Source organism: Lygodium microphyllum, chromosome 28 (genome assembly GCF_053477565.2).
Source record: "Lygodium microphyllum isolate KBCC chromosome 28, Lygodium_microphyllum_v1.1.10, whole genome shotgun sequence".
NCBI lineage: Eukaryota > Viridiplantae > Streptophyta > Polypodiopsida > Schizaeales > Lygodiaceae > Lygodium > Lygodium microphyllum.
Window position 1 is genome coordinate 27,350,542 of NC_141162.1, and position 22,904 is coordinate 27,373,445.

Consider the following 22,904-nt stretch of genomic DNA (forward strand, 5'->3'; position numbering starts at 1 on the left):
ACACCCCTTTCGTGGAGGACATCGCAGTCACAGCTATCCCTTGCTGTCATCTACATCCTGGTGCCTATTTCCAACCTTCCACCCGCAGTTTGCAGCTGTTTACAGCAGAGAAACTGTTGTTGATCACTCTCTAGCTGCTGCCTGCTCAGTTATCTCTCTCCTCCCTGCTGTCGCTGCTGTTTTTCTCTCTCCTCAATCTGTCGCAGCAGATTTTCTCTCCTCTGCCCGCATTCAGCTGATTTTTCTCTCTCCACAACCTGTGTTTGTTCTTTTTCTCTCTCTACAGCCTGTGTTTACTGCACACTCTCTCTCTAGACTGCTGTCTGCTTCACGTCTAGCCATACACATGCTGCGTTTACTATTGTTCAACATCTACAGGTTGCCTTACTGCAATTCGGGATCCGTTTGGAGTATGATACACTCTCCAGATCATTACCCCTGCCGTGATCCTTGAGATACAGGAGTTCGAGATTCAGTATTCATTCACTGCATAGTGTGTTTGCTGCATGAGCATTGTACATTCAGCAATAACATCACCTCATTTATTTTCTATGTTCATTGTCTCTGAGTTACCCCAACCGTAACTATGTTCTTTTATCAATTTGTGCTTTGTCGTACACTTTTTGTTTGTGTTTCTATGTTAGGGTATTTCTTTACATGGTATCAGAGCAAGGTTCTTTGAGAGAAACCTAGGCCATGATCTAAAAACTCTCTGCAGAAGCAAGAACAACAGTAGGTTCAAATGACTTCGAACCCAACAATACCAATTCAGTCTCCAGAAACATCTATGCCAAGAACCGAGCGAGAGTGGGCAGATCAGCTTGCTCCACACAATTCCGACATGGTGGAAGATACTTCGGACCACAAGGAAAAAACAAAGTTATGTAAGCCATCCGATGAAGAATATCACATGATCATGGCTTACAAACAAAAGAAGATTGAGGAGCTTGACTGAAGGATTTCCCTTCAAGAAAAGCTACTCAATGAAGGTATACATGATTTTCTCTCTTTAGATTTTGCACATAAGCTTACAGATCTCCATCAGGGATGGGCCCTCCTCTTGGAAAAAGAGATCCGGAGCATAATCCATTCTTTCATCCTCTTCCATCTACTCCGGTGCAAGCTACTTTAGATTCGTCTTTTGTTTCTTCATCTTTTACCTCTTCTATCTTGCAATATACTAGTAGAAATCATGAGGAAGAAAGAGTACAGTCTATTGACTACGGAAAAGGTTCTCTTGAGAACCAATTCTTGTATGTTAATACACGTCGTGGGGATTATAAGAAAAAGCCAGGTACTTCTTCTTCTCCCTTTCCTTTTTTTCGGTTTACTTCTCAAATCAGAATGAATTTGGTGTTCCTATTCCTTCATTACATGGTACATCTTCATCATCATCGATTCATTTTCAATCATTAAATGGAAAAAATGAACAAAATGCAGCTTTACCTTTCACTCTGAAATCAGCCTTCCTTCCGTGGATGGGTGGTAAATCCCTGATTATAACTTAATTACAGCAGAAAAAAATTAATGCAAATCTGAAAATACAAATTTACCTACTGATCTTGGACAATGCACACCCGATTGGCCCCAAAATTGGTACCCCTTTTGGTATTTCTTTAGCTTTATTGAAGAAGAAGTTGATTTACAATGGAATTCTCCCAATCCAAACTCCCCTTGCTGTCCACAATGACCAACAAGTCTTCAATCTATTTTGCCCCTTGATTCAGGCACTTAATTAGCCTTCACTCACTTCATAGATGATGGAAATGCCCCAAATTCAATGGCTTGCTAGTCCTCCACCTGAATTTAGCTAAAATTCATCTTCAGCCTTGTTGAATCCAAGTCTTGGAGCTTTCAATTTCTGGCACGCTTTCCAAGGCTGCTGCTAAACCCTAACTTCTACTGTAAATTAGGGTTTGCAGCAGCAAAATTTGCAATTTCTCAGCCTCCAAGGGTCCAAATGCTGAGATTTTCAGAGCAAGGCTGTGAAATAGCTGGGAGATGAGAGGGAAAGCTGTAGAGAGAATTATTTCAAAGTTTTGTTGCGAAGAATGACTGAAAATCAGTCAAATGCAACTGTTGCCCTGCCACAACAGCATGTAGATGCAAAGAATTGAAGAAAATCAGTCATTTACTGCTGCTGCCCTATCTCAACAACCTGTAGATGCCGTCACTTGCTGTTGATTGGTCTTCTTCTGCCCTTTGATGACTCAAAAGATCCTCCAATGGCTGCAAATCAAACCAGTAGCCTCTCCTCCCTCTCTTTTGCAAGCTGAATCATAAAAATGCCTTTCTCCAACCTCTAAAGACGTTTTTCAATCTTGCATGGGCAATTTTGATAATTGGCAGCCTTCCCAAATGGTTTTTCCAGCATTTTCTATAATTAAATATTAATTTTCAGTCTTTAAACCCTGAAAATTAATCTCATAATTATTTCGGTGCCTTGAAAAATAATCTGACTGGTCCATAATTAAGTTGGCTAGGCAACTTCCATTCTCGAGTGTCTCTACACCATCTTTGACCATCAAATTGGTGTTAGGTACCATTAAACGCCACTTCTCTAGTATCACCAACTAACACTTATGGTCAAATGAATGACCTAGGCCAACAATTGGCACCAGAACCACCAAGTTCCTATGCGGTATAACTTATAGCAACTTTTGCCTTTGACATCCCACGATTTCTTCGAGTCCTGGCCTTCATAAATTTACTTTACCCCAGTTGCACCTCACATGTGCAACACTTACTTAGTCATGTGATTAAAAATTAATCCACATGTTAAGTGAGGTTTCAAAAATACATGGCCTCATGACACACTCCACAAATTCGAAACCCACCCATCCCACCATCTTTTTCTGTTGCTTCTCCACTTTCATTCACACCATTCACATTCCCACTTCAGACACCTCATGTTACACCACACATCCCAACAGGGGGTTATGGAAACATAGGTACACCTTTTAGGACCTCATCCTTGTCTCAGGCGGGTGTTGTTCCACCTTCGTCTCACACACTTTTGGAATCATTGCAGCCTGGGTATCCCTCCCAGTGTCTCCCAAGTGTGGATCAGTTGTGGTACCACAGTTTGCCTCCATGGCCTTATCTAGTGGTCCTTCTAGTCATCCTACTATGCCCCAACTAAACTTTGGACAAGGCTTTCGTGTCCTAGTGCCTCCACCTACACCAACACCTTATGGAAACATTCATGTTCAAGTGCCTCTGCCTCAATCAGTAATCATTGGACATTCACAGCCCATTTTTGCCTACCCACCTCTTTCCCCTCCTTATCAGACCCCTCCACCACCACCACCATCTTATTCCACCCATCCATCTTACCCCAGTTTCTTGACATCTCATGGTTCTACCTCATCTTCAGCCAAGCATGCATTCAATGACAAGACTCGTTTCAATGGGTCAAACTTTACCACTTGGTCGAACTTTATGAGACATGTCCTCGACTCACAGAACCTATGGGATCTTATGCAAGGGTTGGAACCCCAACCCAATCCCGCACTTGTTCCATACGAGGTCGTCCGCTCATGGAAGGCTAGGAATGCCTCTGCTATTGTCAAGTTGATGCAGGGCTTATTGCCTTGGGTTTCATTCTCAGCTTCAGCATTTTGACTTAGCGTCAGAGCAATGGGCATACTTGACTGACCGCTATGCGGCTCGGGATAGGACCCATCGTATCAATCTTAACCATGAGCTTCAAATTTTTAAAATCTCCAACTGGGATGACTTGAAATTCAAGTTGGCTGAGAATCGGCATCTTCTTGCCAAATTCTCCACTGCGGGGACTTCCAAGTCCTCTGATGATCAGATCACACTGTTTCTAAACAAACACCCTCAGAAATACTTCAATTTTGTGGAAGGTATAGTTTCAAAGCCTACCATGCCCACTTTCTATGAATTTAAGTGTCAACTGTTGCATCACGCACGGTTGTTTGATCAATTTCATATGAACTCTTCCTCAAAGGGGGCTCTTGTTGCTCATTCTCAGAATGGGAAACAAGGGAAGGGCAAACAAAATCAAACCTCCACTCAAAATAAAAAACAAAATCAATCCGGAAAATCACAAGGAAACTCCTAATCACAACTCAAACAAGGGTGGCAAAATGTACCTAAAAAGAATAGGTATTGTCAACATTGTCAAAAGGCTGGTCATTTTGACGATGAGTGTTGTTCAAAGGCCAAAGACACAGCATCCAAATCTAAGTCTCAAACCCCAGCCCCTCAATCGGATAACCCTCAGCAAGGGCGACAGGGTGATGGCAAGGGCAATTGAGAGCTCAAACTCACACTGCCACCGGTCAGCCATCTCAATCAACAACGTTCTCAACTCCAAAGGGCTTGTCTGACTAGTCTGTAGCCGCTCACATTATCTCTGTAGAGACATCAAATGTGAGTCTCATCCATATCTGTGATTTGCCTCCTGACGAGATTTCCACGGAAACCCACTCGTCAAAGCCGAGAACTTCAACTCCTGTACGGATTGTGGACAATGGAGCTACACATCACATGACTCCTATAGAGGATATCTTCCGTGTTTGAGCCCCCTGGAACCGGGCAGATCTACGTAGGAAACAACTCCTCGGTCAAGATTTAGACTCAAGGTTGTGTCAATTTTTCCACTAACAACGAATCTCGCTTCGTTGGACAATGTATATCATGTTCCTCAGCTTGAGGTGAACTTGTTATCTGTTCAATAGCTTTGCTGGTTAGGGCGAGCAATTTTCTTTACAGGAACCACAATCAAGGTCCTTGACTCTCAGACTAGTTTAGTGATTTCTCGCGATGAGACAACCTAATGGCTTATACCACATGACATACTTTTTGACCGAGACGACAGCCAAGGGCTCCGTGTTCCATAGCTTCTAGGCGTTTGCCACATCTTGGGAGCCTACGAACAATGAGTCTAGCATTTTCACTTAGGGCATCTTGGTTATAACTCTCTTTAAGTGAGTTGTCACACCGTGAGCTGGTTGAGGGCCTTCCCCACCTGAAGCTAGCTCTCGATGTCTATAAAGTCTGTCAACTTAGAAAGCAACACCGTACCCCTTTCCCTCAGCAATCCACACATCGTGCTGAGGCACCTCTTAGATTGATTCATGTTGATCTTTGTGGGCCGACATCCACTGCCGCCTTGAACAGTGCACTGTACTCCTTTTTGATAGTGGATGATCATTCTAGATACATGTGGATGTACTTCCTAAAGCATAAGTCAAATGCTTTCACATATTTTTCTGCTTGGGTGCTACTGATTCATAACCAGACTGGACGTCATATTGGTTGCATGAGGAGTGATAGCGGTGGTAAGTTTATCTCCCACGAGTTTTTCGAGTTTCTATAGCAACATGGTATCTCTTACCAACTCCCCCTCTCAAAATGAAGTCATAGAGCGTAGAAACCAGATATTCATGGAAATGGCATGCTCTATGCTGTTCGCACAGAGCTCCCTGAGCGCCTTTGGATCGAGGCTATTAACACTGCAGTATACATCCTCAACTAGTGCCGGACTGCGGCTCTTCCTCAGAAGATCCCATATGAGGCTTTCTTTGGTTCTCTGCCTATTATTTCCCACTTCAAAGTCTTCAGGAGTCATGCCTACACACACACGCCTGATGATAAGACAGGTAAGCTCACTCCCCGAGCTGATCTCCTTATTTTTGTCGGATATTCCTCTAAAGAGAAATCCTATCGTTTGTTCGATCCTCGGACAAATAAGGTGGTTGTTCAAAGGGACGTCATTTTTTACGAGAGGAATATCGTGCAATCCTCTGCACTGGATTCCAATCCAATTCCTCCTTCCACATCATCGGAAATCGTGCCTACCGATCCGGTCTACTTCCTGCTCCTGACATTCTTACAGATTCTTCAGCTCCTAGGCCTCCTCCGCAAGACCCGTTATCTCGCTGGTACCAGCAGACCATGTGGGATTCAGGGATCTTACCACTAGATTCCACTCCGGAGGAACCTAGGTCTGCCTGACTTGCTCCTCAAGCATTATTTGCGTCACTCTTTACAACTGATTGCATAGCACATTCTGAGCAGGATACATGGCAAGAGGCTCTTCAGCACCCTATATGGCGAGAGGCCATGGAGGAGCTAGAGAGTATTGACCGAAATGAGACTTGGACATTAGTGGATCTTCCAAGCCACAAAAAAGTAATCGGGACAAAGTGGATTTTTAGGATCAAGCTAAAAGATGATGGGACTTTAGACAAGTACAAGGCTTGCCTTGTAGTGCAAGGGTTTCGACAGAAGCATGGCATTGATTATGAAGAGACCTTTGCCCCTAGTGCGCAGTTGACATCTTTTCGGTTGCTTCTCGCGGAAGCCGCTCACCACGGTTGGCCGATACATCAAATGGATGTCAAGAGTGCCTTCCTGAATGGTTTTGTCGAGGAGGAAGTCTATGTGGAGCAACCATTGAGCTTTCCTTCTGGGAACCCACGGGATAAGGTATTCTGCTTATAGAAAGCTTTTTATGGGCTGAAGCAAGCACCACAGTCTTGGTTCCATAGAATGGATGAGTTCTTACAGACTCATGGATGCCATTCTACCCCTTATGACCCGAACTTATATGTTCGATCTACTGTAGAGGAGGTCAGCTATATTCTATTGTACTTTGATGACTTACTCACACATTTTGCTGCCATCGCAAAAATTAAGGCAAAGCTTAGTACTACCTTTGAGATGACAGACCTTGGTTTGTTGTCTTATTTCTTGGGGATGGAGGTAGTTCGATCTCGGGACTGTATTTTTGTGTCACAACAGAAGTATGCACTTCATTTTTTGGAATAGTATAGTACGGATAAGACATGGCCACTAGCCACGCCTCTTGATCCTACTGTCCACTTGTCGAAGGATACCCTAGGTCAGCCCTTTGATGCACACATCCATCGGTCTGTTGTAGGAAAACTTCTTTGGTTGATTCATACTAGGCTAGATTTATCCTACTCAGTTAGCATACTCAATCAATATTTCACAGCACCTAGGATGTTACATTGAATTGCATGTCTTCGTGTGTTGCGTTATTTACGGTGTACTTATTCTTATGGCCTGAAATATGGTTCTAGTTTATATTTACAGGGGTACACTAATTCTAATTGGACAGGAGATCTTGACACACAGCATTCCCATAGCGGCTACCTCTTTACCTTAAACACCGCTCCCATTTCCTGATCTAGCCATAAACAAGAGATAGTGGCGGCTTCCATGGCCGAGGCTAAGTATATAGCTCTCTTCAATGGCACCTTCAAGGCCATCTACCTAAGGAGTTTAATAGTGGCGCCTCATTTTCCTTGCAACTCTCCCACCATTGTCTACTGTGACAACTAGAGTGCCATTGCCCTTGCGGGCAATCTAATCATTACACCACGGATGCGGCATGTGGAAGTCCACTTACACTTTTTCAGAGAGCAGGTTGAGCTAGGCAGTATCCACCTAGAGTTTATGCCTTCATCAAATAATTTTGCAGACATCTTAACCAAAGCGGTCAACCGGCCTGTTCTTCAATACCTGCTACCCAAGATCAGCTTGGGACACCCTCCCCTACTTCTTCAGATTGACAAGGAGAGGATGCTTCCCTCTTGCTTTCCCTTCCAGTTTGAGAGGGGTCTGCTTCTTCTCTTGATAGTAACAATGATGATACTTACAGTTTTTAGGCATTCATTTGAGTGGGAGCCCGGCACTCTTAAAATAAATCATGGTGCACCTTGCAATTTTTTACAAAAGTATTGACTTGCACTTTTACTTGTGCACATTTCTCCTTGATTTAAGACTTTTCTGCACTTCTTGTGTTTCCATATTTTTCTTGGCGTACCTTCGTCTTCTGTTTCACTTTTGCCTTGGCCTTGTCCTCTGCTTTAGAGTTTCCCGATGTTCCACCTTGTTCGTCTAAGGGTTAACATACAAGCTCATTTCTCATCTCACTATCTCACTGTTTGCAGTACACTGAGGCTACTACCACTCAGATTTAACTCCCAAGAAGGACAATCTCCAAGAAGAAGATTTGGAAGTTCAAGCATCAACTATGGCAGGGGTGATGGGGGCGGCTATGGCAAAGGTGACAGGAGAGAAGCACTATCTGAGGCAACAAGTCAGCACAGGTGCTGTTCCAGTGCTGGTTGAGGTGACAAGTCAGCACTGGTCAAGGAAGGGGCAGAAAAGGTGTCACACATCAGCTTGGTCAGCAGTCGTCAGTTGTCAACCACATCTCGTGTCACATTTGTCAGGCAGCAGGGGGCCTGCTTGAAGCAAGGGGGCTGCTTTGAGCAGGGGGCTTGCTCCCTAGGCAATTATCTTAGTACTATTAGACAAGCCTTCTTTGCCTACACAAGTTTTTTTGGGCTCTATAGAGTATCAGTATGGGGTGAAAGGATGTCGCATCTAATTTGTTGTGGTATAACCACAAATGACATGTTACAAATACTTTGGCTTTGCCCTAGAAGTCAACACTTTGGATTCATTGCTCGAGCCAACTCAGCACAAACTGGATCATCCTTAGAAAAAAGTTTACACTTTTAGAAGAATCTCAAGGTGCCATGAGACATGGCAACTACTTTGCTTGGACATGATTTTGGGCCCTATATCTATATAGGTGAAATGATGCCACATGTAATTTGCCTCCTTTCTTTTCTTCTGAACATCTTTATCGCCGATCAATGCAAGATTGTATATAAATAGGAGATTCAAGCAACTCCGCTTTTATGTTTCTCCAATGATTCTAATACCTACTTAGTGATGTCACTCACACTAACAGCATTACCTATTGTACTTCAGAGTTCACAACACATCTGCAGAAAATGAGAGAGCTGACAACGTAGTTGCAACTACATCAAAGGATACAAAACCTTATAGATGGAATAGGAAAAAGGAAGCAATATGGAGAACTATAGATCGACTAGGGAGTAACAACCCATAGTGTGAAGAAAAGGCTATGGTAGCCCCCCCTTGTTTGAGCTCCTAATGGTCAGATGTTATTCATAATGCTTTTTGCCCAATGGCCTAAAATAACGAGCAGAAGGCAAACTCACAGTGGCACAAGTTATCTTGGAGCATCTCCCACTTTGAAAAGAATGAATAATGAAAGAACCAAGCTAGGCCAAGTAGCATACACGAGAGGGTGCTCTCTACAATAGACATGCTAGCAACAAGCCACCCAGATACAGCATTATACAAAACTCTCAACAGAATCCCAGATCTCTAGTCATGATTCTGAGGGCTCTAAAACCTGCTTGGGCAATGCCTCTAGTCTGACCACTGCACATGACCCATCCTACATGATAAAGATCAAGGTGTGATTCCTCAGCCTCATAAAGTAAGTGATAACCCTAGCTAACAGACTGCCAACAAAAAGTTCCCCCTATGGGATACAACTACCAGGAGGGCCTTGTTTGTAAGCAGGTAAGTGTGTCTCAAGGGTAAACCTAGCAGGCTGTGACTATCTATACCAATATTACAGCACAAAAAATGCTAGCATTTTCCCCATGCATCCACCAAAATCCTGCTGGTGTAGGCATCCATAATTGGATACTGGTATCCAAAACCAGAAAGCACAAGTATCCCAACCTATTTGCTCACCAGCTGCTAAACATCATGTGAGGACTTCCCTAAAATCTAACTCAAATCCTGTAAACTACGATTGAAAAATTATATCCTTGTAAACACATGAGCTTCATAGCTTAATGTGTTAGGTATAAAGAAGTTAGAATCCACATGATGTTCACGTACAAAGTGCAAATGAGAATCTTTTTCAAAAATATTGCTATTAGATATATCCCTTGATCCCTAACTTTTTAAGGAAAAACTACCAGTTCAAGATAAGTTATATTTTTATTATGTGCATGGATATACCATATCCATTCATACATTATCTAGCCCAATTACATACAGTTTCTGAGAAACCGGTTAGCTCACTTCAGTAATGGAAGTGGTTCAAGGTTTTTATTGATCTCATTTTTCAGAGTGTTCCATTATCATGGTATTACAATGACTCAAGTGAAAATAAACCAGATCTCCTGTTCTACTGACCTGCAAGGTAATAGAAAGGAAATGGGGAACCTGGCAAATGGTCTATCCCCTTTCCTATTGTCAAAACATATTGACCCACTTTAGATATGGAAAATGTTACCACAAAGTTTTGAGATCCATTGCTGATATGACTGATTTGCAGATCAGATGTTGGGAAGAGATCGCCTGACTCCTCAAAAATCTCAATAGAGATGTTGTACATACTTATATTGCTCACACCAAGAATATTCCCACCTAAATCTCGAAGACTGAGATAAAATCTAGCTGTTCCAGGGGGTTGAAATTCATTAATATCATCCTGCCACTCTCCAGTACTATGCAGAAGTGAAAGTGGACCTGCGAATCATCATGAACCATGAAAGCTTAACTAGGACAGAAAGTAATAGTCTCATATCAATGTCTTGCCAAAAATAGGGCAGACATATTACATCTCATGTCCCAATATCTGATCATGAATAGAAGAATATGAACACCAAAAATCAATTATATCTGTCTGAATTTGTAGCATAATTTCAATAGCCAACCTTTTTATCAGAAAGAAATATATATTAATGTCTACAGATGGCTAATGTGGCCTATGAGACAAAACCAAAGTACATCTTTGTCCAATGTCATCTCATAATGAAAGTGAAAGAAAAAGGCATCCTAGTATAAGGCTAACATCTAAAGATCTCCATGTCTAAAAATTATATGTACAAAATATCTGCTTACAGCAGATCCCCTCTAAATCTCTGTGTGAGCACATGATCCCAACTATGATTTGGTCCATGGCCACTTTGCTAATGTGTTAAGGTGTCAATCACCTTTGTCTCGCAATGATGACTCTGATCTGACTATAGTATGGGCCCCTCACTCATCGACTAGGCAATCAAGGTTGCTACGCTTGGCAAAGTGCAATGGCCCTGTCTAGTGTGACGAGGCGGCATGGGAGAGGTGCAGTCTGGTGGGATGAATCTGTGTCTATTGAAGTGGCAGTGCTTGTCAAGTCTGATCTATGGGAGAAATTTGTTACTGCTCTCTAGCTGGGTCGCTCTAGGTGAGCTGGTCTCCCATCTCGTAGCAATGTTGTGCAGTGCCTCTAGAGCTTTAGGAGGAAAAGCCCTAGACATCTCTGGTCCTCTTACTCCATGAGAAAGCAAAGGGGTCTAAAACCCTCATGGAAGAGGCAATGCTACCTTCCTGGAATGTCATAGTACACTATAAATCTGCATATGTAGTGCTCCTCCTCCTCAGGTTCTCTGTCCATAGAGCTAGCATATCCTGCGCTCTATTGGAATGCGTGTCCATCTTCTGGTCTTTATCTTCAGCTGATGGGAGGAGATGAGTATCGTTCCAATAGCAGCCTGCATACTGTGTGAGAGGTGCAGGTCCATATACTATGGCAGGACAATAAATCCATCCTCTGAGAGGTGAAGTGGCACTCACAAAACTCCACCTTTGGTCCTAGAGGGAGAGGCAGCTGGATCCAAGTCCTTCCCATCTCAGCTCTCAGGACATCAGCCCTGATGACTGAATTCAGCTTGTATCGTCTGAGGGGGAGTCGATGTCCAGCCAGTCAGAAAGAAAGAAAGAGTATACTAATGGCCTATGAGACCAGAGCAATAAATATAACAATGGTGTGTCTCTCATCTGGAACAATAAAAGATGAAAAACATGCCTATAAGACTGAAAAATCAAATAGTGTCCTATAAAAAGAAAACATAATGATGATTTAAAAGTGAAAAAAGAAAAAGGAAACTCAAAAAAGAAAAAGGAAACTCTCCATGAATGAGATGTTTGTCCTCTAAGGAGATGTATCTTTGCATGGTTGAGGCATCTTGGCATCTGTCTCTTGTAGCGCTCAATGATGGCTCTAATTTGTCTATGGTGTGGATGTCTAGGCCTTCATCTGGGTGGACGTGGGCACGTAGACTGGCTGAGTACCATTGCTCTATCAAAAGAGATGCCTACAGCAAATGAGGTCCAATGATGATGTACTCTTGTACGCTGTGTGGCAATAGTAGTGATATGTGCCATACTCAATCGTATAGCAGTGAAAAAGTCAGTGACCCCTCTCTGTCTATGTGAGCCGAGCTCTGGGGGCCTCCTACTCCATACAATACCTACTCTGCACCTCTGGAGCTCCAAGAGGAAGAAACCCAAGCATCTCTAATCCTCAAACTGCATGATTCATCTCAAGGGTCCAAAACCCTCTCAAAACAAACACTGGTATATGCCTCATATATCATAATATACCATGCATCAGCAAATGTAGTGTTTCTTTGTCTCTATCGCTGTTGCATAGTGGGCATATGCGTTCCTCTGTCTATATGGCCTCCCATTTGCCTATCTCAATCCTAAGGTGTTGGGATGGGTGCGGATCTGACCAATAACTGTGTGCAATCCATGAGGTAGCTGTGTGTCCATGTAACTAGGTTGAGTGATGAAACCATCCTCAAATACTTGAAGGAAGTGGATCTAGTAGTGTGCCGTCCTTGTGCAATGGGGGGAGGGGGGTCGGATTCAAGTCTTCTCCCTATCTAACCTCAGTATGTCTGCTCTGATCACATGGTTCAGCTCTGATCGCGACTTAGGTCAAGTGTAGGGCAATCCAAGCTATAGTCAAAGGGAGGTAGTCTATCAATCCATGTACTCATCTAAGCGTACCAACAATGTCTGTCACCATCTACTGCTAGCTGTCTAGAAGAGACCAAGGCTAGGTGTATCTATCTTGGGGAAGCTCCCATAGTCTATGTATGAAAGTCACTGCCTGGACCAAGGCTTCCACCACCATGGGTGATGCTCCCAACTTAGCTCTAACAACCTCATGTGGGGTTGATCTCTTTGCTCGTATCATACGTGAAATCATCATGACCAATGGTCTTTCCATATGCTCCCATCCATCATAGTATTCCTTCTCTGGTTCATCCTAGTCTCCCAAAGGCCATCTCCTCATGTGGAAGAGACTTAAGACCCCAAATAGCTGCCCCATATAAGAGTGTGGGTGTAACCAAGGTGTCAAAAAGCCACAGTTTGGTGCATGGTTCATGAAACTGTATGTAAGCACATTGCCTCTCCAATGCACCTAAGGCTGCATATGCTTTTGCCAAACAAGCCTCTAATGTCTCTCTCCAAGAGAACTATGGTCCCTTCAATGCCCCAAATAAGCATACTGCCTAACAATCTCCACTGGCTCTCCATTATAAAGTAAACTAGTGCTCAACTCTCGTCACCCAAGCAGCTTAAGTGTTAAATACCATAACTATAGTTTTCCAAGGTTCACCTTATGGTCTCTATCTCTGCAAAAAGCTGATAATGCATCCAAGTGTCTACTTAGTCCCTCAAGTGAGTCAAATATAAGTACAATATCGTTTGCATGAAGTAGTAATTGTATCAGCACTCCAGCTAGTAGCCCCACCACATATTCTGAAATTTTGTATATGTACAGCCCAAATAGTGTCGGTGAAAGTGAGCAGCCTTGTTGCACCCCAATGGTGCTATTGACTGTATTTGAGATGCCCTCAGGTGTCCATACTTAGCTTGTCACAGTCTCATACAAGGCATAGATACTCCACTATAAGAATGCTCACTTGCTTCTATCCTCAAATGAGATACAACGTGTGTATTTTTAGGTTCTTGGTAGTGGAAATAATCGTTCAATGTTAGTGGAGTGGGAGTGCACATCTTTTAGTGCATGCTTGCTGGCACATAGTGCGCATGGAATATTATACAACAAGTAAAAGATATACAGCAGTAGGTGGGTCAAGGTGGTTGGCATGACAAAAGGTCTGCCACCGTGTTATGTACGCCTGGAATATGTTGAAAAGTTACATCAAGGGCATCAAAGAAGAGGGACCACCTTAACAATCTCTTGTTGCCGAGATCATTCGGCACTTTTTTAGTGAGGTAACTTGGCACATACTGGAGATCTGTCCTTATAGTGAAAGGAACAAATTCTACAAATATACGAAAGGCTTTAATCGCTTTTATCATTATCAAGATTTCTCTTTGATAGGCCGGGTAGTTTTGCTGAGTCTTGTTGAAAATACTTGACGCATATTGGAAAATGTGTATGGTCGGTGGAGAACTGGAAACATCTTCTTCACATAAGCAAGCACCCCACCTGGGGTCAAATGCATCCGTGTAAAGAATGAGTGGTAGCCAAGTTGGAAGCCTGAGTGGTGATTAATGGCAGATTAAATTTTTAGTATTTTGAACAGCGAGTGTATGGAGACGTTTCCACATAAACTGCCCTTTTCTCAATAGAGGATATAGATCTTTTGAGTATATCACCAAATTGGGAGTAGCAATGTTCAACCAATTTAGGCAACCAAGGAGATATTAAAGTTGCTTGACATTTGTCAAGTCATCTGGCATTTTTAGAACCTTAGTCAGCACATGTTCTTGCAACTTTATGGTACCTTGTTGAATCTGTAACCCCAAAAACTCAACTGAAGTAGTGAACATGATAGATTTTGTAGAGGATAGCACCATGCTTGCATCGTCCACGGCCTTGACAAACTGATAAAGATGATCAAGGTGTTCTTTTATAGTTTCTAAGAATACTAAGATATCATCAATATAAACAAAATAAAAGGGAAATTTGGAAAACACTGAATCAATCCACCCTTGAAAGTAGGTTGGTGTTGTTTTGATGCCAAATGGTAGTACCATCCATTGGTAATTCCCCTGAGGAACACAGAACCCTATTTTATACCTATATTCTTACTTGAGCGGAAACTACCAGAATCCTGATTTCAAGTCAAATTTGCTGAAAATGTTTGCTTTCTTCAATTTCTTTATCAGGAGATCCTTGAGCGGGATAGGATGTCCATGGCCAATGAGATAGGCATTTAATAGCTTTTAGTTAATAACCATTCTTTTCTTTCCTCTTTTTTGGTCTAAATGCTTATTTACATAGAAAGCTTTGCATGCCCAGGGCGAGTTTGTAAGTTCTATCAAACCTTTATCTAATAGTGTTTGGACTTCTTTTTTACAAAGAATCAAATCTTTTTCTTTCATCCCAGAATGTATAGCTTTTGTTGGGACGGCATTGGACTTTAAGGAAGAGGAATAGCATAGGCTATTCTCTTTTCTTTGTACATAAGGGGATCTTCATGCATAAAAGACTTGAGATTTTCTGTTACCTTCTAAATAGTCATAATAGCCAGAATAGTCACTGTCACTGGAAGAGGCTCCACTAAGATAATGCAGATTTACCTTAGCAGCATTGTTAGTTTGCTTTTTCTTGTTTGGACAATTCTTAGCCAAGTGAGAAGAACTACCACACAAGTAACATTTCAAATCCTTTTTCTTTTCTTGAGGGCCAGAATTCTTGTGAAAAAAATTCTTGTTGGAAGAGTGAGAGGATCTATCGGTGGGATTTGCCACTACCATTCCTATAAGAATGTCTTCAATGTCTTCTGGAATAACAGTCTTGAGATTCTTGTCTGTCTTGTCTATTGAAGTAATGATGGCCTCTACCCCTATGGTAGCGGAAAGAGCGATAATAGCAATTTTTTGCTATAATTACCGTAAGTGCCATTTGATGAACAAGCACATTGCTTGCAGCCAAAATCAATTTTATATTTTGTAGCAAACTTACAAATTGACTTAGGGAATTTTTGATTGAGCATTGTCATTTTTTTATGCTGACATACTTCTTTTATTGTTTGTTCTATGGTTTGTATTATCTATCCCACACTGTCTGAGAAATCTCTATTTTCATTCTTCATTTTTTGCCTACAATAGAAGGGAATGGGTTCTGAAAAAGAACATACCATGTGTTCTTTCATGTTATTGTCGTGTGCACCCAAAGCTTCATATAGGAGATCTCTCATGTAAATTAAGTATTCTTTGTATTGCCTTGGGTCACAAAGCTTTGACTTGAAAAATGCTTCGAGAACATCATCAAGCAGTTTCCTACTAATTCACCGAGTAATTCAAAGAATAACTACACTGGATCTTAATGCTGGACAATGGCTAGTTTGACCTAAGGATGTATCAATATCCACCATTGTTTCAAACTGCCAACAAAACAATGTGTCATGGCATTAAGGATATCAATGCGGCTTGTCTGAGGTTTGTCTAGAATCTTCTAACCAACATAGGCATACATCATATAGATCAACAACTTGATCTCTTCTAGAGATTTTCCATCAATGACCACATTGGGAAGGAGCCAACTTTTTCAGGGACTCCGATCTTCTTATAGAAACTTGTATATAAAGTCTTTGAATAGGAAGAAGAAGCATTGATGGCACCACTAGATTTAGTAGTTGTATTCACAGGAAGAGTATTTGGCAAAGTACTTACACTAGACTCATGTGCATTCAATAAAGCTTGTAACAATGTGTCTAGAGGTTGATAATGTCTAAGCAACTTGATTTTGAGAAGCATTCTGATCTCTGAAATACCATGCAGGTAGTTCATTAGGAGGACCATAAGGAGGATGGTGTTCCAAGATCTCACCCATCATGCGAGAATTGATGCAAGATTCTACTTTGCATTGAGGGTCCTCCTTCTGCTTGTCTTCTGGGTCAATACATAAAGGCATTTGATCCAGAATTTGATTTGCTTCTCTCTTTCTGCTGATTCTGTCAAAATATACTCATCTATTTAATCAAAAGCGACTTTATAGTCATGGTCTGACCAATCAAGAAACATGAGTTCAAGATACTCTAAAAGTTCTTCAACAGTGTCTCCTCGTTGCAAAGAAGGCTGAAATAAACTAGGTTTCCGTACACTTGTTTCCTCTTTCATAACAAACATTAAAGAAGGGTAGTAAATCTGTTGCAACTCCTTAAAAATACCATCAGGATCATCTGAATCAGTACAGTCTTGAGGCTCTAAATTCAAATCAAGCAGATCATAGGAAGTAGAAGTATCTTCATGTATTTTGCTTTTGCCTTGTTCGACTATTTTACCTTTGCCTTTGGCTGAAACAGAAACAACATGATACATATTGAGTGAACCTAGTGAAGGAGAGAAGAAGTATGAACTCCAACCTTTCTACAATCTTCGTGTGGAGAAAGTGTTCCAATCAGTAATGGTGGAAGAAGGAGAGACTGACAAGAGTGTTACTGGAGAAGGATTTGTGGATAAAGAAGCAACTTCAGTCAAGGATTGAGATTGGACTTGAGCTTTGACTAATTGCTAACATAAGATCATAATATTATCACATACTTGTTGTAAATTGTCTACCTTTTCTATCAGACCTATAAGGGGTAGATGTGTCTAATTTAAAGCTTGCAATTCTGCTGTCCATGAAGCAGAGTCTTGTGGTCGCAAGTAAGGGGCAGCTTTGTACTTGTTATTTTCATACTCAAACTCTTGAATAACATTCACAATGGAGAAGGAAGCCTGCTCTACCAGTTTCTTGCAATGTTGGCAGATACCATATATGAGATTAGCATGATCACAAGGCTGGGTGTGGAACTTCAAGACATTTGCTCTTTGCGATGATGAAATCCTGAGCTGAGGTTGCACGAGCATAGGAAGCTTCTAAGATGCCTTTTCTTCTTCAACTTTTGGAGCCATACATTGAGGAAGATGAAGGGTTTTGCCTTTTATATTTTGAACTTTGATTACTCTAGGAGGAAGTAATTCCTTTTTCCTAAGAGATGAAATATCTAATTGCCACTCATGAGGAAGTTCTATTTTGGACCAATTTACACAATTTGGAAGAAATCTTTGTGTCCTCTCATTGAACTTCATAATTATTGCCTAACCTCTGTCTTTAGATTAATTCAGTCCTTCTACTACTCTAGGAATGTCTAGGGGCATGCATCGAAATACCATACAATACTCTATTGCTAAAGTGTGCAGAAGATGCTTTCATCTAAAGACCCATTGTCCTAATATGAAGCATAAGTAATTCAAGCAAATAGGGGTCATCCATGGCTATCACATGATTTGGGTGAAGCTCAAAGAAAATGAAACCATTTGATAAGGGCGAAACAGCTGCCCCTACGATCATATTCATAACCTCAACATGTCTAGTGTCTAAAATTGCAGCCATGCAAGAGACATTAAGACCTCTACGGAACAAAGGGATTATGCCTATGGCTATGTATCCTAAGTGCAAATGTGGATAATCTTTTTTTGTTGATGTTTCTGACACATCAATGTCTTGCATTCTTCTAATGAGTCTAGCACGTGGTACTGTGTCAAAAGGCCTTGTAAAAGTCCATAAAAAACAGTAGATGTTTTTCTTAAATGCCTTGCCTTCTTCGATGATTGCCCTCAATGTAAAGATATAGTTGTAGTGGAAGCTCACGCTCAACCACCAAGACCCACGGACCGCTTATTGCTTCAAGCGTTTCAAGCGAGCTCTAATGGCTATCTCTCACCTAACCGACACGCCGTCGATCCTACGAGTGTAGTGAGCTTACCTTGATGCCGATGTGAGTAGCCTTCTCCCTCGCACACCTCAGTAGCTCCACGATTCTTGATCCTAGCTCAAGTATCCTCAAGCCTCCTCCATCTCCAAGCTCCATTCTCCATAGCCGCGCACGCGAGAGAAAAGAAGAGAAGACAAGAGAAGAGAAGAGAAAAAGAGAAGAGGAGATGGTGAAGAGCTTCACCCTCTTGATCCCTCACTCCCACACACTCACTCCCTCACACTCACACTCCCTCTCTCAAGAGCACACACAAGCAAGAAGAAGATAAGAGCTCTTGTTAGCCACACACCAAAAGAATGAGCTTCCATTCACTTTTTGAACTTTATATACAAACCCTAAAATCCCATGGACACCCATCCCCTTTTTTACATGACCGGCCATTGTGGCAAGGTCTTTCTTCCATTTCCCTCTTTTAGCCTTATGCCTCTAGCCTATGCCCGTCTAATATTTTACAATTGGCACAGGAGGGAGCCTGGCACTCTTTTACAAGAGTTTTCCAAGTTTTTTGAGACGCCTTTATTTTAAAATTGCACCTTTGGTCTCGGCTTAGCTTCTAGAGGTCACCTGCATGTCTTTGTTTCTCTTCCATGCTTTTTTCGCTTTTTCCTTCATTTTCCACCATTTTCCGCCATCTCGACTTGGGGTTAACATTACCCCCCTCCGAGATAGGTGCCAGTCCCATGGCACTTCTGTGTTGTTGTAGGGTGGTAGGCACTTGGGCAATGATGGTGTAAAGGGAAGGGCCACATGTAGATTTAGGTGCGTGTGGAAGCTGATGTTTGTCGCGGAAGCCGGATGGATAGCGAGTGGTTGACGGGAGCCTCCGAAGTTGGTGGTTTGCTGCTTGTGTGATGCCTGAAAGGAAAAGGTGCGGTGCTCTTCCTAAGGGGAGTGTCTACCTTACTGTTGTAGTACAGTGTGCTCGTGCTAATGGAATGGGGAGGTGATGTCCCACACTTGAGGACCCCATTTATGTTAAGGGAGGTGTGGTGCAAGCGGCTTAGGGTGACAGGTCTAACCATAGGCGAGTGTTAGCTCCCTAGGTATGTCCTGCCCTTGATGTGTCCTAAGCATGAAGTGGGGAAGCAAAAAGAGCTAGGGGGTTAAGAGCGGAGCCGACCGACCGAAGCCACCGGGCACGCCTAACTTGAGAACCCCTAGGTGCAGTGATAGTGCTCTATGTGGTGTTTAAGTGCTTCTGCAAGTGAGTGCTTATGTGCTTTTCCTTTCTTCTTCTTCTTCTTCTTTTTTTGCAATTGTGGAATGACAGCCAGGCCTAATTGTCTGCATCTAAATGAGGAGCGGAAGGGGGTCGGATGAATTTGCTCAAAAACTAGTAGCTCTGCATGTATCCTTTCAGATTCATGCAGACGTGGAGAGAAGTGGTGGAGAGGAAAGGGTGATTGCACCTAGTGAATTGGCTATCATTCATATCTTCTAGGAGGGCTAGGCAAAAAGAGGGGAGGAGACTAGCCCTCATCATAAGACGAGCCATGGCGCAGCTGTCAATAGCGTTAGGGTCAAAGAAGAGGGGAGGTAGGCCGCGCTCTTGTGGACTCACGTCCTGCTTAAGGAGTAGCTTAAGTAACCTAAGATAATTACAGGTTGTTACAAAAGCGGGGTCAGGGCATAAGGAGAAATCCGCAAGGAAGCGTGTCATAGAATCATCTAGGCTTTCGAAGGTAAAGAGAAGGGCACGCTCGAAGGATACTACATTAGAGTTATAAATAATAGGGAAGTCGTACCGCCCGTGGAGGGTGGCATCAAAATCCACACCTACCCTTCGAGGGTATGCCATGTAGGTGAGTTTGTTTCGCTCGAATGGCAGGGTGTTACAAAACGTCATCCAGGCGAGCATACTGATATCGCATACTCGCCTCCTCCACAAGGGTTGGCTTTTGTAGCCCTGTACAGTGTGTGGGACTTCAAAAACTTTGTTCTGCCAGTAATCAGCCGCTTCTGTGCCCCAGGAGGTCGGGGTTTTCTCTCGCTCTTCTAGCCATCTTTGCCCCAACCGGCCACCGATCGCGATCACCTCATCCATCACCTTGAGCAGCAAGACCCTCCGCAGGCTATTGGGTAGGAGAAAACTAAAGGTGAATGGATCCTTTCCTTGTTCTTGTATCTCCCACAGCACCAGTTCTGCGTGGAATCCTGCAAGGATATCATCAGGGCAAGGTGGGAGGGGTGCGGATGGCAGCACAACTGGTTTGGCTCTCAGCTATTTCCTGGCTTCCTCTACTAGCTTTCTGCGTCTTTCCCTAGATGCGGCTTGTCTTTCCGCAGATGGGTCCTCTTGTGGTGGCTCTTGAGACTGTAGCGACGGGAATTGTGGGACTACATCCTCCCTAAATCGATTCATGTCGATCTCAAGTTCTGCTTCCTCCCCCTGCCGTTTTCCCTGTGGTGCTTCCTCTTCGAATCCGAGGGCGTCAATTTCCTAGGGGGGTTAGGCCGGCCAGCAATAGGTATTTCCGTTGCTCATCCAAGCTCAGCCTAACCTCCGCAGGTAGGGGTGGCATCTGCAATCCAGCAAGTAAGACTCTGCCTGCAATGCTGAGCTTTCTTTGCATCACCTCCAACGACTCTCCTTACACTGAGCAGGTGGTGTTCATGATGGTGTCGAGGAAGGCTTTTTGTTGGGCACCGAAGGCCACTTGGGCGGCTTCTGCCTTGCTCTCTACAATGATTTTCTCCTTCTCTACCAGAGCAAGGCGCCGTGTCAGTGCCTTCACCCTCTTTTCATTGTGCACAGCCCACTCCTCTGCTCTTTTGTTCATTTCTTCCATGCTCTCTCCTTACTTTAAGGTTAGTATCATGAGTTTCTGCTCTTGGTCCTCCAACTCCCTGACCAGCCTCTCTTGCTCTTCTTTTTTAGAGTTTAGTTGATCTGTCAGGCGCTCAATTTTCTCTTGCTGCTCCTCTATGTCTTGTTTTCTCTCCTCATCTCTGGTATTCAGCTCAGCCACAAGCGCATCAACCTGAGCAGATTTCGTAACGAGCTCCTGGTATTGCACTATCAGGAGCTTGTGCTCTCTTTGCATCTTCACTAGCTCCTGTGTTTCGTTTTCAAGCTGCTGTCTCCAATGCTCCTCCCTGTCATCCTTAGCCTTCACTTCTTGTTTGAGATCTCCGATCTCCCTTTGCTGCATGGCTATCATCCTCGTTTTATCCAGCTGGAAGGCGGCTACTGATTCCTTCTCAGCTGCCAACTCAGCCACGGCTATCTTGTGTTCCTCCTTAGCTTTCTCCAATTGGGAGAGCAGCTCGGTGACGTACTCGTCATAGTTAGCCGATGGCGTCATCGTTGTGTGAATGGGTGAAGTTGAGGCTTCTACCTTCTGCCTTTTAGGATTTTGCCTGGATTCCGCATCAGTAGCTGGCCTCTTTTGTCTTGTGGGCGTGGTTCCTGTGCTCTGTCCCTGGGCCATCTCTTTGTTGATGAAGTATTGTATCCATGCCACGAAATTTGACACATCGGCACTGGTCGGGATGCTAGGGGTGATGATGGTGGGTTCAGTGGAAGGCACTAGGAGGGTAGGAATTGGATGAATTGGGGCCTTGCCCTTGCCCTCAGTGACTGCAGGTGGCACGATCTCCGGCACCTGTGTGCTAGACCCTGGCCTGTCTTCTCTCTGTGGGCTCCAGTTCCCTAATTCATCAGCTCGGCTTTGTTGCTCGATGGACCGGCGTGTGGCTAATTTTAGCCTATTTTTTATATTATTTATTGTAAAAAATCCAAAAAAGTTAGGAAAAGCTTCTAGATTAGGATGGCATGCAAAAAGCAAGTTGCTTTTTAAGTCAACTATGGGATTTTTCATAAAAAGGAAAGCTAGACAAAATCGTGCGAGTCGCAATTACTGTTGATAGGCTGGTTCTCAACCATTACACTTGAGGAAGGAGTGACATCATGTTTTATTATCAAAAGAATCCCTAGGCCTCATTATCTCTCCATGTTCGGAACTACCTTTGGCACCTATGACTCATCCCATCCTTTCATGCCTATTGCATGGATGTTTGAATCCTACTAGATACTCAACTCATTATTACTAATGTTGCTATTGACTAACCTAGAGAAACTAATGTGAGTTGTGATCATGCCCAAGAGCCCTTAAGCATGTGTGTGTGCAAAGATGTATATACATACAAACATAAGCATGTGTATGCATCATATAAGCATGCACAAGTACACATGCATGATAGTGGCCATGGTAAACGAGAGGTATTCAAAGGAATTATCAATGTTTAGGTCCTCTTCCTCCTTCCTTCTTAGTTCTTCCTCTTCCTCATCTGCCTTTCTTCTCCTTTCCTCCTCCGCTTTTCTCTGCTCTTCCTTCTTTTTCTCTTTTTCTTCTTTTTCCTTTCTTTTCTTCTCCTCTGCTTCCTGTTTCGATGCCTTCTTTGCTTTTTGTAATTCTTCTTTTTCCTTCTCTTCCTCCTGTCTCTTCTTCCTCTCTCTCTCCTTGGCCTCTTTTAGGGACTCTTTCT

General features: G+C 42.9%; 1 protein-coding gene across 1 annotated transcript in view; it reads right to left on the reverse strand.

The window, feature by feature from the left end:
- Window positions 1-22,904, reverse strand: part of LOC148011273 (uncharacterized) — a 297,099-nt gene that overhangs the window by 216,984 nt on the left and 57,211 nt on the right. The window contains exon 9 of the mRNA XM_087670938.1: window positions 10,036-10,371. Within this exon, the coding sequence (XP_087527064.1) occupies window positions 10,036-10,371 (336 nt within the window). The remainder of the gene's footprint in view (window positions 1-10,035; window positions 10,372-22,904) is intronic.